The 15,662-nt window shown below is 42.0% G+C and overlaps 2 protein-coding genes across 3 annotated transcripts in view; one reads left to right on the top strand and one right to left on the bottom strand.

The window, feature by feature from the left end:
• The window catches only part of LOC140685447 (electrogenic sodium bicarbonate cotransporter 4-like), an 88,837-nt gene extending 86,618 nt beyond the window's left edge, over positions 1-2,219 (top strand). The window contains exon 26 of the mRNA XM_072937523.1: positions 202-2,219. Coding sequence (XP_072793624.1) covers positions 202-367 — 166 coding nt within the window. The 3' untranslated portion in view covers positions 368-2,219. The remainder of the gene's footprint in view (positions 1-201) is intronic.
• LOC140685637 (bifunctional methylenetetrahydrofolate dehydrogenase/cyclohydrolase, mitochondrial) lies at positions 2,079-15,353 on the bottom strand. 2 transcript variants are annotated; one of them, XM_072937524.1, is made up of 8 exons: positions 15,210-15,353; positions 9,657-9,841; positions 8,351-8,473; positions 7,780-7,932; positions 7,069-7,176; positions 5,769-5,861; positions 5,251-5,376; positions 2,079-4,080 (listed from the first exon to the last, which is right to left on the bottom strand). In XM_072937524.1, exons 1-8 carry the CDS (start codon positions 15,320-15,322, stop codon positions 3,917-3,919), a joined length of 1,065 nt encoding a protein of 354 aa, XP_072793625.1. In that variant the 5' UTR covers positions 15,323-15,353; the 3' UTR covers positions 2,079-3,916. The 2 variants fall into 2 exon arrangements, with proteins under 2 accessions (XP_072793625.1, XP_072793626.1); XM_072937525.1 differs by lacking the exon at positions 9,657-9,841 and having other exon boundaries at positions 15,210-15,346.
• Positions 15,354-15,662: the final 309 nt, after the last annotated feature.

Raw genomic sequence — 15,662 nt, 5'->3', positions numbered from 1 at the left:
GAAAAATAGGTTGAAACAGGGCGAGACCAGTCATGGCCACAGCTGAGGGCCCAGCAGATGGGACACTGCTAGTTCAGTGATGTGCTAAGGGTTTGTGAGCAAAGACAGAGCTCTGTGCACTGCAGCCCTCCTCTGGCGGATAGCACTGAAAACACTGAAGACTAGATAAACCATTCTTCCTTCCTTCTTTTTCTCGTCCAGCATCACCCTGCACTTCAAAATTTCCTGTCCGGCTTCGCCTGCCTTCAACTACGCACAGAGCCCGGTCTTCATGGTGCCGCAGGTGAAGATAGAGATGGAGTCGGACTGTGACTTCACAGACGTGGACAGATTCGCAAGAGACGCTGATGGCGAGACAACCCTCTAGGTCGGAGCTTCCCCCAGGTGGGGCGCGATCTGTCCTCATTGTGAGCTTCTGGGCCAAAACCCTTCCCTTTTCTGAGCCTGTTTCCTTATTTACCAAACAGAGGGAGTGATTCCGCTTGACAGAAAACTGGACATCTGTTGACAGAAAGTACTGCTTACATGCAAAGCCCTCTGCTTCCCTTTGTAGTTATGGAAATAACTAAAGCTAAATGCTACATCTAATTTTAAAATGCAGTCCAGCATAGAAATTATAACATTTCTTTTGAAATGAAAAAAATGCTTGCCTCTTAAAACTGTAGCTAAGATAAAGGGGCAGTAGTCAATTTTTCTTTAAAACAAGTATCAGCTAAGATTTTTTTTTAAAGCTTAGATTTTAAACTATCTAGATGGTCTGAAAGAACTGTTAAAATACTTGTACTTCAATAGACCAAGTTTGGAAAATTTGTTTTGCAATTCTGCATATTAAGAAATGCTAAATACGTCCCCTTTTCTCTCCATCTCATTCAGTTTTCTAAGGGTCACATGAAAAGTTTGAACTATCTGCATTATGGGTCTTGCTTCAGCACAGAAGCGTGACTCAGTCTTTCCCAGATTGAAAGCCAGTTCTAAAAGTCTGGTAGTGAAAGAACCAACACATTTGAGTGGATATTTTTAAAACAAAATAGTTCTTGTTAAAGTGAAATCTCAAATCACATAGTCAATCAACAAAATGATCCTTTAAATTAGTATCACTGGTTTTTCAAGCCCCAAATCACATTTCTTTATGCATTTGGGAAGATCCTTTCTGCAAGTTTTCAATGGCCTGCTTTCCAAAGTCAAACCTGCAGTCACACGAACACTGCATGTTAAGCAGGGCTAAGTGGAAATTCTGAAAGATTATACCTCCACAGTACTAGTCAGACTAGTACTTCAAAGGAGTAACTGGAAGCCGATTGGGTAGACTTAAAACCCATTAATAATGACGCAGACCCTTTTCCTCATGAAACTTAAGATCAGTCTTTTTATCTTCAATCCACATTTAACAAACACCAACCATGTTTATTTACCACCTATGGTGTGCCTGACAGCCACAATGCATCTGACATTTACCTTCCCCAAAACAACTATGGATTTGAATCTTGAGTAAATCACTTTGGTTACAGTTACATTTACTCAGGATGACAAATGGAGGTGCTTCTTCTTTGTTGCTTTCTGTTTTTTAAAGATGATTGACTGTAGATCCTTAAACACCCTGAGTAAGGAGACACTTAAATTGTAATCCCCAGAGTCAGTGCAGTGCCTGATCCATAGAAAGTTCTGTGTTTATTAAATTAAATCTCAGAGCTCCTTCCAAGGAATACTGCATGAGATAAAGCTCTAACCCTCTACAGCTTCTACTGAGAGCAGAATTACTTAGCTGCTCCCTAATCCAGAACAATTGCCTGAATATAAGTATAAATTCTTTATTTTCATCTGCACCAGTTCTGGGAGAGCTAGCAATCTACCCTTAACATTTCTGTTTTAAAACCTGGCTGACTACCAATAGCACTTTGTCCAGACGGAACTGTAGAAATGTTACGGATTCAGGACTAAATGTGCTTGATTAATCAAACAAGCTGGAAAACTACAATGTTAATTTTCTGTTGCTGTAAATTGATCATTGTAATTTTCACCTTATATGTCATTTCTGTTTTGTATATATATATATATGTACACACACAGACACAAACACATACACACGATCGCGGGTGCCCGCATGAACACTTTAATTTCCATAGCTTTTAACAGGTTGACATATTGTTCCTTCTCCATGCAGGTCAGTACTTTTTTCCACTTGTAACTACAATTCAATAAAACTTAATCCTGTCTGCTCATCTTGCTCCGTGATTAATCATTTAGGTAAGTCAGCAGGCATGTCTTATGGTCAGGAGCTATTCCTCACTTACAAAAACATCTCTACCAAACTACCATCTTCCTTCATCTCCAGAAAACTATCAAAAGCACAAAGGCAGCTGGCAGAGGAACAAGGATGGAGGTTCTCCTTTCTCTCTTTGCCTCCAGCTACCCGGAGCAGGGGCTGCTTCCGCCTTCATGAAAGCTACATACCCAGCCCTCAACCAGAATACACAGGCCCTATCCTAGCCTCAAATGTGCCACAGCAAATACCTCAGATCTGTGCAATCAAAGCGATGCTTTAAACACACATACACACACACAGAAAAAAAAAAATGTATGGGGGAGGGGCACTTGGCGAAATATATCAAGAAGTCCTATGTAAACTGAACACATAGTGTAGAAAACAGTCAGAACAAGAGTAGCCACTTAAATGAGTCTTACAGATTAAGGTCCTGGCTTGGCACCACCTGTTGGGATGTAAGATTAAAAGGACTAGGCTGGTTTCTCCACAGCTCTTTAAACCAATTTGTTTAAGGCACAGGACTGGGTGTTACCAAATTCGGAGTATCTAGACTGATTACATCCAATGAGAAAAATTAGGTCACAACAGGATAGTAGCAGGAAGAGACAGTATTTCAGAAACTCATTCCATACAGTCAGAAGTGTTTTATTTAAAAAAAAAACAAAAAAACCAAAGTGAAACGAAAAAAAAATCCTTTAATCAGGAAGTCTGACTAAATTCAGATTTAATCCAAACTCTCAAAAACCGATCAGGGAAAGCCAACAGGTGCACCAGAAAGCAGGCAGCTGTTGACAGTTCTTTGGCGGAAAAGCAAGTTGCATACGTATATAAGCTTCACTAATGATTATCAAACCCAAGTTTTGTTTTTCAAAAACACATCTCAAGATACACTGAAGAGACCAAACAGACAAGCCCAACAGTACAAAAATACGACAATGAAGGATACAGGAAAGGCCATATATGACAACACACACGAGTAATGTGTAAAATAAGCCCTTCAATCCTAGAAAACTCAAAAGAGGAGCCCTCAGGAATGGTGGCATACATAAAACAAGGGCGAATAGCGAATGGAACCACCCTGAACATTTTCCCCACGACTAAGCCAAAGAATGACAGCTTAAGAGACATGTGGTTCTTCTTCTGGTTTTCAATCAATTTGTATATAAATGAGGGTAAATTTCTTCTACTCAGTTATCATCATTTCTTCCTTTCTACCTTTTCCGTAATTTTCTCTAGCAACATTTTTTCTTTGGTTTGACCAGTTGAACTCAAAAGGTTTGGAACCTAAAGTGAGTATCAACTCATTACTGGAATAGCACTTGGGAAATGCAATCCTAGAAAAGGCAAATTTTAACTGAAGTGGACTGACAGAGTTACACAGCCGTTCTCAGTGTGACCATGCTCCCCACACTGTGAATCGCAGGGTCAGTGGCTTCTCTCGGCTAGATCACGTGACCCAGCGTGACAGTGGCGTGTTCCCTGGTGAGTTACCGCAGGGCTATGTGCACAGACACCTATCCATTTTAAGTTTTCAATAAATACAATGTTTTAAGCCATTTAAGTAGAATAAATAGAGAATATTGCATTTCTGCTGGCCTGGTTTTCCTCTTGAACTGGCTTGGAGTGCTCTTCATGATACAGAAGACACAATTGTTAATTCCTTGCCACTCCGACCTCCTTAGACTTCAGTGCATCCCGCTCTTCAAGCCTGAGCACTTTTTTTGCAGCAATAATGGTATTCTTCATTAGCATTGCCACTGTCATTGGACCAACACCCCCAGGGACTGGAGTGATGTAACCAGCTTTCCTCCTGACTCCTACACAGAAAGACGGGCAGATTGCTTTAACTACGGCCAAGGAAATGTATATGTTTTAACATATCATGGAAGAAGCATTAAAAGAAAAAGCAGTAATATACATAAGCACCTTCATAAGCCTCAAACTCATTCTTTAAAAAAATCACATCTACATTATTCAAGAGTAAAGGCTATTAAACATACTAATAAAATAACATGTATATAAGAAGCAAGAGTTGTTCGATGAATATTTATACATCTAAATAACCTGGTAGGGGGAGAGGATAGCTCAAGGGGTAGAGCGCATGCTTCGCATGCATCCAGGGTTCAACCCCCAGTACCTCCTTTACAAATAAATAAACCTATTTACCTACCCCACCCCCCCAAGACTAACCTGTAATTTACCAGTCATACTTTTCCTCCATGTTAAATTAACTTAAAAAGAAACATCTTAGTAAGTTAACTGCATGAGATGTGTAACTGTAATAAGTATTATCTCAATTAATACATACTTAAAATATTTTTGTAATTTTACCCTATGTATTTACTATATTTAACTATACTATTTGCCCAAAGCACCAAGCAGAGTAATTTTCTGAAAAGTGAAAAGTATGATTATTTTTAATCCAATCTAAAAGGAAAAATACTTGGATAACCTAGGCTTGAGTCTGATTGCTTGAAAAGAAACAGAAAGCTAGAAATGGGATTATCAGTATTCAATTCAGATTCCAAACTGAAAGGTGAAATCTACTAGCAAATTCCAAACTCAGGAATATGGCTTTTCCCTGGACTTTAACATTCTAGGTCTGTGATCTCTCCTTTCAATATGAAAATGAGAACTCTATTAACATTTTTTAGGAGACTTAGTGGTTTAGGAAAATCACCTTATTAAATTTTCAGGCTTGTTAAAGGTCTTGAAGTTGTTTTAATTATTAAATAATCCTAGGGGAAAAATCAAACAACTTTCTGAAAACTATGTATCTGTTCTCCATAATTTGATGATACAAACACCTAAAATAATTCTATGATGACTATAATTTTTAAAAAGATTTCCCTTAATTCTCATGGAAAGCATTCCAAATAGTATGACCAAGGTAACACAAATTTAAAAGTTAAAAAAAAAGTAATCTGTCCTAAGTGTCCAATATAGTATTTATTGATTTTTCTATTTAAAAAAATTATACCATTTACCTTCAAAATCCACATCTCCAACCAACTTGGGTTTAGCAGTTACAGGATCCTGAATTCTATTTATTCCCACATCAATGACAGCAGCTCCTTCCTTGATCATATCTGCGGTGATCAGATTCGGAACGCCTAGAAATGGAGACAGAAATGATCGACGGAGTACTATAAAGAAGACTGCACCTGTCAGATTCTTATCTAATTTCAACTTCAAGAGACCTGGAAGAATGAATTAGCTTGTTTTACAAAAACCTGTTTAAAAAAAAAAAAAACTATCAACCAAGGAAACATTTAAACTTGATATAGTAAAAAGAAATATTTTGAGGCTGTAGAAATAACATTCATCCATCAAGTGTTTAATGGAAGGCCAGAAACCAGCATGCCAACCATAACTCTCCCCTCCTCTTTGTAAGCAGCCCACGTTAACAGTCTCAGGGGGATGATGACCAGAATGGCAGCGTGGCAGGCGGTCCGCCTTCACCCTCCGAGCAGAGGTCCTTCCGCCCCCTCCCCAGTGCCCTTACCGGCAGCGGAGACCACAATGTCCGCAAGAGCTGTGTGTTTCTTCAGCTGCTCCTTGGGAGTGTATCGGTGGGCTACTGTGACTGTGGCATCACCTAAGAGTGAAAAAATAGACGTCTTGGTTTCTGAATCAAAGCTGCGGTTGGATTAGATCACAATTAGGCAAACCAAGGTAGAAATTAAATATCTCTGAAAAAAATAACTGACTCGATTCCTGTGCCATATTTTCTGGGCAGCCAAATGCATTCTTTGAAAAAAAAAAAAGATATACTTATGTGGAATCTAAAAAAAAGACAAATGAACTTATATACAAAACAGAAACAGACTTACAGAAATAGAATACAGACTTGTGGTTGCCAGAGGGGAGGGGTTGGGAAGGGGTAAACTGGGAGTTCAAGATTTGCAGATACTGACTGGTATATAGAAAACAGATAAACAACTTTGTACTGTATAGCACAGGGAAATATATATATATTCAATATTTTGTAGTAGCTTACAGTGATAAAGAATATGAAAATGAATATATGTACATTTATGTATGACTGAAGCATTGTGCTGTACACCAGAAATTGACACAACATTGTAAACTGACTATACCTCAATAAAAAAAAAAAAAACCCAAAAAAACAAATACTCGATTTCTTGTAAGTTTACCTGTTGGTCCTAGCTCTATCCTTTGGTGTTATATATAATTGGATTTATTCCTTATCCTACTTAATAGCCTTTCTAAACAAAGCATCACTAGAATTACTCAAGGATTTTTCTTAAAAGGTTGATGAACGCTATCTGGAAATATTTAGCTTTGCCATTATTTCTGATATAATCATGTAGGTCACATTATGATAATCACATACTCTGACTCTGATTTGAGACTTTTTCTCAGACAAATGAACAGGACTCGACATGCTGACACATTATAGTCATATCAATTCAATCCTTTGCAATGGTCTAAGATTTTTCCTACCACATATGCAGAATAGGACACTAACTCTGAATCAGTACTGCTTCCAACTCTCAAAGCCGTAACTAAAATTTGGAATTGCCTACCGCCATACTTACGCTCAAAACTCAAACTGACATCTGAGGCTTATCTATTTCTGAACTAGCGCCATACTACATGAATATAAATAAACTCTCAGGTGACACTGAGTACAGCTTCTCCTACAAAGATCCCAAATACCTGTTAACAAAATCACAACAAGTACAAAGCTTACCAGAGTTCACACTTCATACATCCACCAGGCAGTCTCTCAAGATGCTCACATAAAGAAAAGGACACGTCTCTGAAAGCAATTTCCTTACCTCCCGGTCGCTCATGTGCCCCATCTGTGTGTAGCAACATTGCAATGGGCATTCCGACATTTTTTGACCTTCCAGCCACAACCACATTCTTCCCTAGGGTTGGAATACCTATAAAGAGGAAATATATTTGCATTTAAGATAGGGGCAGATTATCTTAGAAAGGGCAGCCCAAGAAAAAGAAAGCTGATGGCCCAGGATGTCAATCTAATTGTGACAAAGGATGTCACCAAGCCTACTGCCTCATCTGTCAACTGGACTATCACTTGCCACACACAGTGAAGGCTAAAAGGAAACATTCTGTGAGCTACAAAAATATTATGTGAATGTGCACTATCACCACCGTTAAAACTGAAGTCTCCTTCAGGGGTTTCTGGAGTAAACAGCAGAGACAGTTGTAGGTAACTGCTAAGAGTTAGGCTCTGCGGAACAGGACTAGGGGATACAGGGCAGAGTTTCCATTCTTTGTTACTGTATGAATCTTTACCATTTGCAAGAACTGCTTTTGAACTTTTTTAAAAAAATGTTGTTGCTGTTGTTGGGGGGAGGAAATTAGGTTTATTTATTTATTTGGTTTTAGAGGAGGTACTGGGGATTGAACCCAGAACCTCATGCATGCTAACCATGTGCTCTACCACTTAAGCTATAGCCTCCCCGCTGCAAGTACTGCTTTTAAAACACTAAGACAGACACACAATTATGGGATATGCCTACCAGTTCGCTTAATTATTTCCCATACACCCCATGGAGTAGCTGGTAACATGGAATACTGGTCCAAACACATTCGCCCCACGTTAATTACATGAAAGCCATCAACATCCTTGTCTGGAGAAACAGCATTGCAGATCCTTCTCTCATCAATGTGCTCTGGAAAAGAAATCGGAGCAGTGGTTTTAAGTCACTGTTACGTAGTTAGCATCGCTTGACTCCAGCTTACTTGGTTTGCCAAAAAAAAATCGGCTCCCCTCCTACAACTTGCCCCCATGACTGGTTTCTTCACCTGTGCATCAGGAACACACAACCAGCAAAGCCAAATGCCAAGATCAAAGCCAGCGTCCTCTTGTACCGCTGCTCCCCTCCACTGTCCCTCGCATCAAGACCTCAATACCAAATCAAGCAGTAACTGGTGTCCTCAGTAGGTCTGTCACAAATCTAGTAACACACTCACTCAGTCTTGAGTTTACCTCCCCTTGAAGTCAAATCCACACGATGGGCCGGTTGCGTAAAGTAAACAGCCCTCTCCACTCCTCAGAAATCACTTTAAAGGGTGGTGTCCAAAACTCACCTGGAAGAGGCAGCTGTACAAGGAGGCCATCCACGTTACTATCATTGTTTAGTTTACCGATTAAGTTCAACAGTTCTTCCTCTGAAATCGAAGCTGGTTTCACAATTGTCTCACTGTTGATTCCTACAAGAAAATTCCAAGGTTTAAAAACAGAAGAAAAGAAGAGGCATCTGTTGAGAAATGCTATGTTGGCCAGCCATGTTCACACCCTCCCTGGTAGCTGGAAGACCTGAATCAGCTCACAGGGAACCTTAAGCAACTTCTAAAATACGGACACTGAAGAATACTGGCTTGATACTTTCTATACATTATTCTACATAATCCTCATCAACCTCATTTTACAGACAAGGAGACTCCAAAGTCCATGTTCTCCCCACTGTACCATGCTATCTCCCATCCCGAAGTCTTAAATAGCCACGGCTTACTCCTCTCTAGAGGTTCTAAAAGAGGTTTTTCAATGAAAAGGGCAAGAGGCCTCAATCCTCAGTGATAAAGAACAGAGTATGCCAAGGGCTCCCAGTCCGGTAACACTGCCCAGACACACCAGGGGCTTCACAGCCCTTCGGAAGGGCGGGGCATGCGCTGTTTAGACCCCTGACCCACAGATACGCGGGCAGACACCCCGCTGAACCTACCCCACTCTGGCCTACAGCCACACAGAACCTGCAGCATAGCAAGGTCTGGAACACAAACCTCCCATCACTCAGACCTGCGCCTTCCGCATTCAAGCCTCCAACCACTTTTTTTTTAAAATAGATTCTTAGGTTTATTTATTTATTTTTAATGGAGGTACTGGGGGCTGATTGAACCCAGGGCCTCGTGCATGCTAAGCACGTGCTCTGCAACTGAGCTATACCCCTCAGCCCAACCACTTCTGAACTGCATGATCTAATTAGCTTTGGAACCAATTGGAGGAGAAATCAAAGGTTATTTCAAAGAAGTCGGAGTCATTGCCTTCAAATCCAAGACTGTGTTCTAGGCCACATCCTTGAGGTCTCCTGGACCAATGCTCAAACACCTCAGACAAAGACACATTATTGCTCAAGGAGAGCAGATGTAAACTGCGTTCAGGGTCACCTAACAAAGGTTAAGACTAGCACAGAAACATTCCAGAAGACACCACCCTCCCTAGTCTGTAAGCCTTCCCCACCAGCAGCCTGATTTCTTTATGACAAATATTTAGATCCAGTCCAATCACATCAGCCTCCTCTGCTTGGGTTTTCTCATAAGAAAAAGGAATCAGAAATCACAATAAAATTTGCCTTGGATAAGTGAACAGCAGTCAGGGTCTGAGGCTGACACATACCCACATCGGCAGCCGCTTTGCTTTTGTTGAGGACATAGGAGTGACTCGCAGGATTCTCCCCAACCAGAACCACGCTCAGGGATGGCCGCCTGTTGCCAGCCGCCACCCACTCCTCCACCTCCCGCCGCACTTCCTGCTTGATCTGCTCGGCAAGTTTCCTTCCAGAAATGACAACAGCTTCATTGCTGCAGAGGGCAACAGTCACAAAGACCAACTGCGTGACTTTTCGTGGAGAGTAAGGATCGGACTACAAAGAAGTGGAATTAAATACCCAAAACTGCGTGGGGTCGGGGAGCGGGGGCTGGAGGAAGGTGGTCAAAAGGCACCGCGGGCCCTCCTATCCACAGGTTCCCCATTGGATGATTCAATCAACCGCGGATCAAAAATATTCGGGAAAAAAATTTCAAAAAGCTCCAAAAAGCAAAACTTGAGTTTGCCCTGCACCTGGCAACTATTTACATAGCATTTACGTTGCACCTACAACTATTCACATACCGTTTACATTGTTATGGTACTATAAATAACCTAGAGATGACTTAAAGTATATGGGAAGACGTGCATAGATTACATACAAATACTATGCCGTACATACAAATGTGTTATACAAGGGAGTTGAATATCTGGGAATTTTGGTATCTGGGGGTTCCTGGAACCAATCCCCCTCAGATACGACTGTACAAGCTTCCATTTGTGAGATAAATAAGTACTAGGGATGTACTGGATGGTGTGATGACTATAGTTAACGCTGCCATACGATATACAGCAAAGTTGTTTTGAGAGTGGATCCTAAGCGTTCTCATCACAGGAATCAATTTTCTTTTCATTACATCTATATGAAATGATAGATTTTAACTAAACCGTTTGTGGTAATCATTTCACTATGTATGTAAATCAAACCATCATGCTTTACACCTTAAACTTATACAGCGGTTATGTCAATTATTTCTCAACAAAATGACAAAAAGAAAAAAAAATGTGAAGTTTAGATTAGAATACAGGTTCCTAATCTGAGGGACAGCTGAAGTCTGAAGGGCAGGTTCAGCGTGGCATATCTGTGTCCAGCCACATATTTAGGAGGATAAAGCTGATTGAAATATTACGATCATTAATCTGAACCTTGGAGGGTTTAAGTAACTGACAGCTAGTACCTGACAGAAGCTGGGTCTTATATCCAGCTCAGTCTGAATCCAGAGTCTAGGCTTTTAACGCTATACCATCCCGCCTCCAGATCACTGACGAACTGATAAGCAAAAAAAAAAAAAAGTTTTCATTGTTTATATTTTGCATTATTTTATCTGATCGCTCACCACTATGAAGTTCGTTTTTCCTATACGCTTATGTGCCATTTGTGGTTTGTGTTTTGCCCACATTGTTGGCAACCAGTCATATGCTTCAAATCATTTCCCAGTTAGTTTCTTGGCTTTCCATTTATACATGCTTTTAAATGTATAAATTACGTTATGCAGTTAAGCCAATAGGCAATACACTGAACAAACCTCAAATGCCTACTGCTCCCCACAGGCCCTCCTGGAAAAGACTTTCCTGGTGAAGAACAGGGATTGGGGTGGGTCAGGACTAGGGAGGTCCCATCTCGCAGGTGGCAGTGTGCTCTACCCTGAGACCCCAACGCCCATCCGCAGCTGACAGGTCAGGAGTGAGTATCTGATGCCAAGGTACTTTCTAGGCTGGCCAGAGGTCCCGGTGGGGCCAAAGCTTATGCAGCAGGAGCAGTGGTAGTGAATTGAACCAGTAAGAGCTTCTCTCGGAACTACATTCACATGCTAGAACCACAGGGACGAGAAACTGCTTGTTGGAGGTGAGGCAGTGAGAAAACTCGGGGTCTAGAAGCATCTCCAGTTCCCCAAAGCATGTTTAAATATCTGAAAGCCTCTCTCTCCCTAGTAAAAACTGGTTATGCACCACTTCCTGGATTCCAATGTGGAAGATCCCGGGTTTTCTTACTTCCACACATATCCTTACAATGAAGTTTCCATTACTTAAAGAAGGATAAGCATTTGTTCCTTAAGAAAAAAAGACTCTGCTGAAAACAAGACTTTCCCTTTAGGTTTTTGTCCCCAGTGTCGTGAGGGATGCTCCAACCTTAAGAACAATGAAGCATACAATTGATTCAAACACTGAAACAATCTGTGTCCCCTTACAGTATGTATTTAGTTCACAGGGATAACATCAGGGTACTGGATATCTTGTCTGGTCAGATATAATTCTCAAGGCCACTGTTAATTAAAATGGAACTTTACAGCTTTAGCAATGTTGAAGCCTTGAATGCTTGCTTTTCACTTGCTTTGTGATTTAATACCTACTTTAAATGAAAGCTCAATGTCTCAGACATAATGCAGTAACTTTACAATCTAAACCTTCTATTAATCTGTATTTGCATCTTTCGAGGTATTAAGGAAACATCACAATTTTATAGCAAACCAAATGCTTTTACCCAGATTTGATGTGATGATACTAGCATAGTACAAAATATGTAATAGCAGTTCATATATATTCATGGTATATTGAGGAACTGAGGACATGTTAATATCTACAAATCCATTTCAGGGTTGGGGGGGACTTCATTAAAAGGGTATTTGCTGATACAAATACCCCTGGCAACGTTCTTGATCTACAGTAATACCAGGAATACCTGTCCCAGGCCAGAAATATATTCCCAGTCCTAGTACAGAAGAGAATAAAAGACTACTTTAAGCAGGCTTAGGACAGTCATTTATATTGAATGAAATAACTCACATAAAGTGCCAAGTACATGTAGTAACTAAAAATTAATTTCTAACTCTCTTCCGTTGGTTAGATTTATACACATACATATCCTTAATATACTATATATATATATTTATCTATTTATACACTCATAAGGATATCCATACAAATATTCAGTGCAAAGGACTTAGATTGCATTTCATTAAAAAGTTCCTTTTAAAAGCAGTAAACTTAAGATAAACAAGTTTGTACTGTACAGCATAGGGAACTATATTCGATCTTGTAGTAGCTTACAGCGAAAAAGAATATGAAAACGAACACATGTATATTCATGTATGACTGAAGCATTGTGCTGTACACCAGAAATTGACACAACACTGTCAACTGACTGTACTTCAATAAAAAATGATTTAGAAAAATAAAATAAAAGCAGTAAACTTAGAGAAAATGGTACCAGCACATCTGGGCTAAGCATGATATAATAAAGACACAGGGTTCTGGGGGAACCCGGTGTTCCAAGTTCCAAAGGCAAGTTCTGGATGTTATGCCAATTTACTGGAGAAAAAAAAAAAGTCGAAGAGTAGCAAGAACCGAAACAGAGCCACAACGCAAGGAGTTATCTTTCACAGCATAACTGTGTTGTAGCCCTCTTCTGTGTACAACTTTGCCAAATGTGAAACACAGTCCTCCAAGGCAACTCCCTAATTACCTAATTTCCCAACATTTTTTTTTTTTGCCAAAGGGCGGATAAAGTTACTGCTACTCCCAAAAAAACAGAAATGGAGATAGATCAGTCCTACAGGGAATCCAAAATTTATTAGCCATATTAGCTAACACTTATTTACAAGTGCATTCACAAATGTGTTTAGAAAATTTTCCATTAAAACTATGAATCAACAGACTAGAAAGTCAAAAGGTCTGTCCAAATAAAATTCAAAACTGAAATCCAAGTCAGTGGCGTCTTCACTTTCCTCCTAATTCAATAGTTTACAGTACTGTAATTTCCCATGAAAATTTAGGATGGGGTGCATTTCACAATTCATGATGCAGTTTTTTTGGAAAGAGTGCTGTTATCGACTAATTAATGGAACCAGCAATGAGTGAACAAACAAAGACACAAAGGGGGATGGAACTAACATGTACTAAACACTAAGTATCTTGCTAAGAGTTTTACATACTTTAGTGAGTAACCTTAGGACGATTATAATAAGTCTGTTACACAGAAAGGAGAAACTCAGGACAGTAGAAACAAAATTCAACACAAAATTGTGCCTCCAAAGTCCATTTTTTCCTATACCCCATCTAGACTACAGTACTCTCTCTCTAGCCATGAAAACTCTCACACCAAACAAATAAATACATGCAGACTCATAGTTTCATAAAGATAGTTTTAAAGTTACCAGCCAGCAGTAATTCAAAGTAATACACTGGAACCCTGAATACCATATGTACTTACTGCCTTCAGAGACGTGGAAACCTACATTTTCATTTAGGAAAGGAGGTGAAAGGAGGGCATTTGTCACTGGAGAGTGTGAGCAAACTGGTCCAGTTCTCTAGGTGATGAATTGAAGGATCTTTATAAATGTCTTTTCAACCATGAAAGCAACCGGTACATATGGCCAGAACTCGGAGGAGAAATGACAGCAATGAAAGATGGGGCTGGAAACGTAGGTCAGGGTCAGACTAAGGAAATCCTCTGAGGTCTTCTTTCAAAAACTTAATCCCCATCCTGTGCTCCAACAGCACCATGGAAATGTCTCTAATAGTATTTTTTACACTGACTGGAAATTATACACGTGTTCTGACCCTTGACACGTACGGCAGTGCCACTAAGGATAGAACCGTTTTTCCGATCTCTGAAGTCGCACAGCCTAGCACAGTGCCTGGATAAAAGGGAATGCTGTTTCAAGGCTTAGGTCTCTGCAGTGCAAAGGTTCTAAAGATTGACAGCAAAGAGGGCGCACAGGTTTAGGGAGAGAAATCACAGCTCCTCCTCCACTCCCACCCATCAAAAAAGATTCTTCAATCTAGGTTTAGCGTGGGAGTTCGAGGTCCAGAAAGATCAGGAGATACTTATTACCGCCCTAAGAAAACGCAAACAGAGCTTTCCCTCTCCTCCTCCCGGGTGTTTACTCCCTCAATTTACTTGGCCTGGCACTAACCAACTCGGGATGGGCTGACTCAAAGTCCTGCTGACCACAGCACAGTAATCCCCTTGAGGGGAAAAGGGGCAGGTTGAAGAGCTTCGCGCGCCGCATCCACGTCCGGGAGGAGGAGGAGGGAAGTGCTGGTCCTGGGCGAGCAAGGCTCGGGGATTTCGTCAGACTGCTCCAACCCCGCTCCGCCGCTAGGGTCCCGGGGACGCACGGCTCGCAGAAGGCTGCTCCCTCAGAACTCTTCCCAGCGCTCGCCAAAGCGGCTCCTCGGCTTTCCCCAAGACAGCTCCTGGCATCACCATGGCCAAGGGCGGCCGGTGACCTCCGCATGCTCCCACGTCAACTGCGGCGCCCCAGAACCCATCTGCGCCTTCGCTCCAAACCGTGGGCCCGTCCCGCCGGCTGACCGGCCTCGAGACAGGGCGACTCCCCGAGCCTCCCGGAGACTCGCTCCTTCCTAAAGGCGGGCTCCCGGTCTCAGCCCACCACCCTGCGGAGCGAGCGCCCTGGTGGCAGCCTGCCGCCACGCTCGGCTGCCACGTCGCCCCGCCACACCCCTCTCGGTGGCCACCACCGCCCGGGACGGAGATGCTGGGGAAGGGCGTCCCTGGGCGGGCACCGCGCTGGGTTCTTCTCGGCTTTCCGCGTTGGCCCAGCTCCCCAACCGTCTTACCGAACTGCCGAGAGGTGGAAGGGGCGAGGGCGGAGGCGGAGGCGGAAGCTGCAGCTCTGTGCTGGCCGGAACAGCCATGTGGCCAAAGTAGACCCGAGCGACGCTACAGCCATAGCCAGCGCCAGGAGGGTCGCGCGCGCGGGCAGCCTAGTTATACCGCCGCCGCTTGGCAGGCCCCGCCTCCCGCCGGCACCCACTGGTCCCTGCCGCACTCCGCTTGAAGTCTATTGGGCCGCTGGAGCTGAAGAAGCCAATCGGGTGTCTTTATTAAACGCAAGCGAAGACCAGTAAAGCCCTGCTTGTGATTGGAGCAAAAAGAGCTAGGAGCCAGACTTTGGAAGGCTCGGAAGAAAGGCTCGGAAGAAAGGCTCGGTAGCTCCCCGAGACTGGCTGAGGAAGGCAAGCCCCTGCCACATGCAGCTGTTGTCAAGGAAGCCAGGCCAACTGGAGTTC

The sequence above is a fragment of the Vicugna pacos genome, chromosome 15 (assembly GCF_048564905.1).
Source record: "Vicugna pacos chromosome 15, VicPac4, whole genome shotgun sequence".
Lineage (NCBI taxonomy): Eukaryota > Metazoa > Chordata > Mammalia > Artiodactyla > Camelidae > Vicugna > Vicugna pacos.
This window is presented reverse-complemented; position numbering and strand designations above follow the sequence as displayed.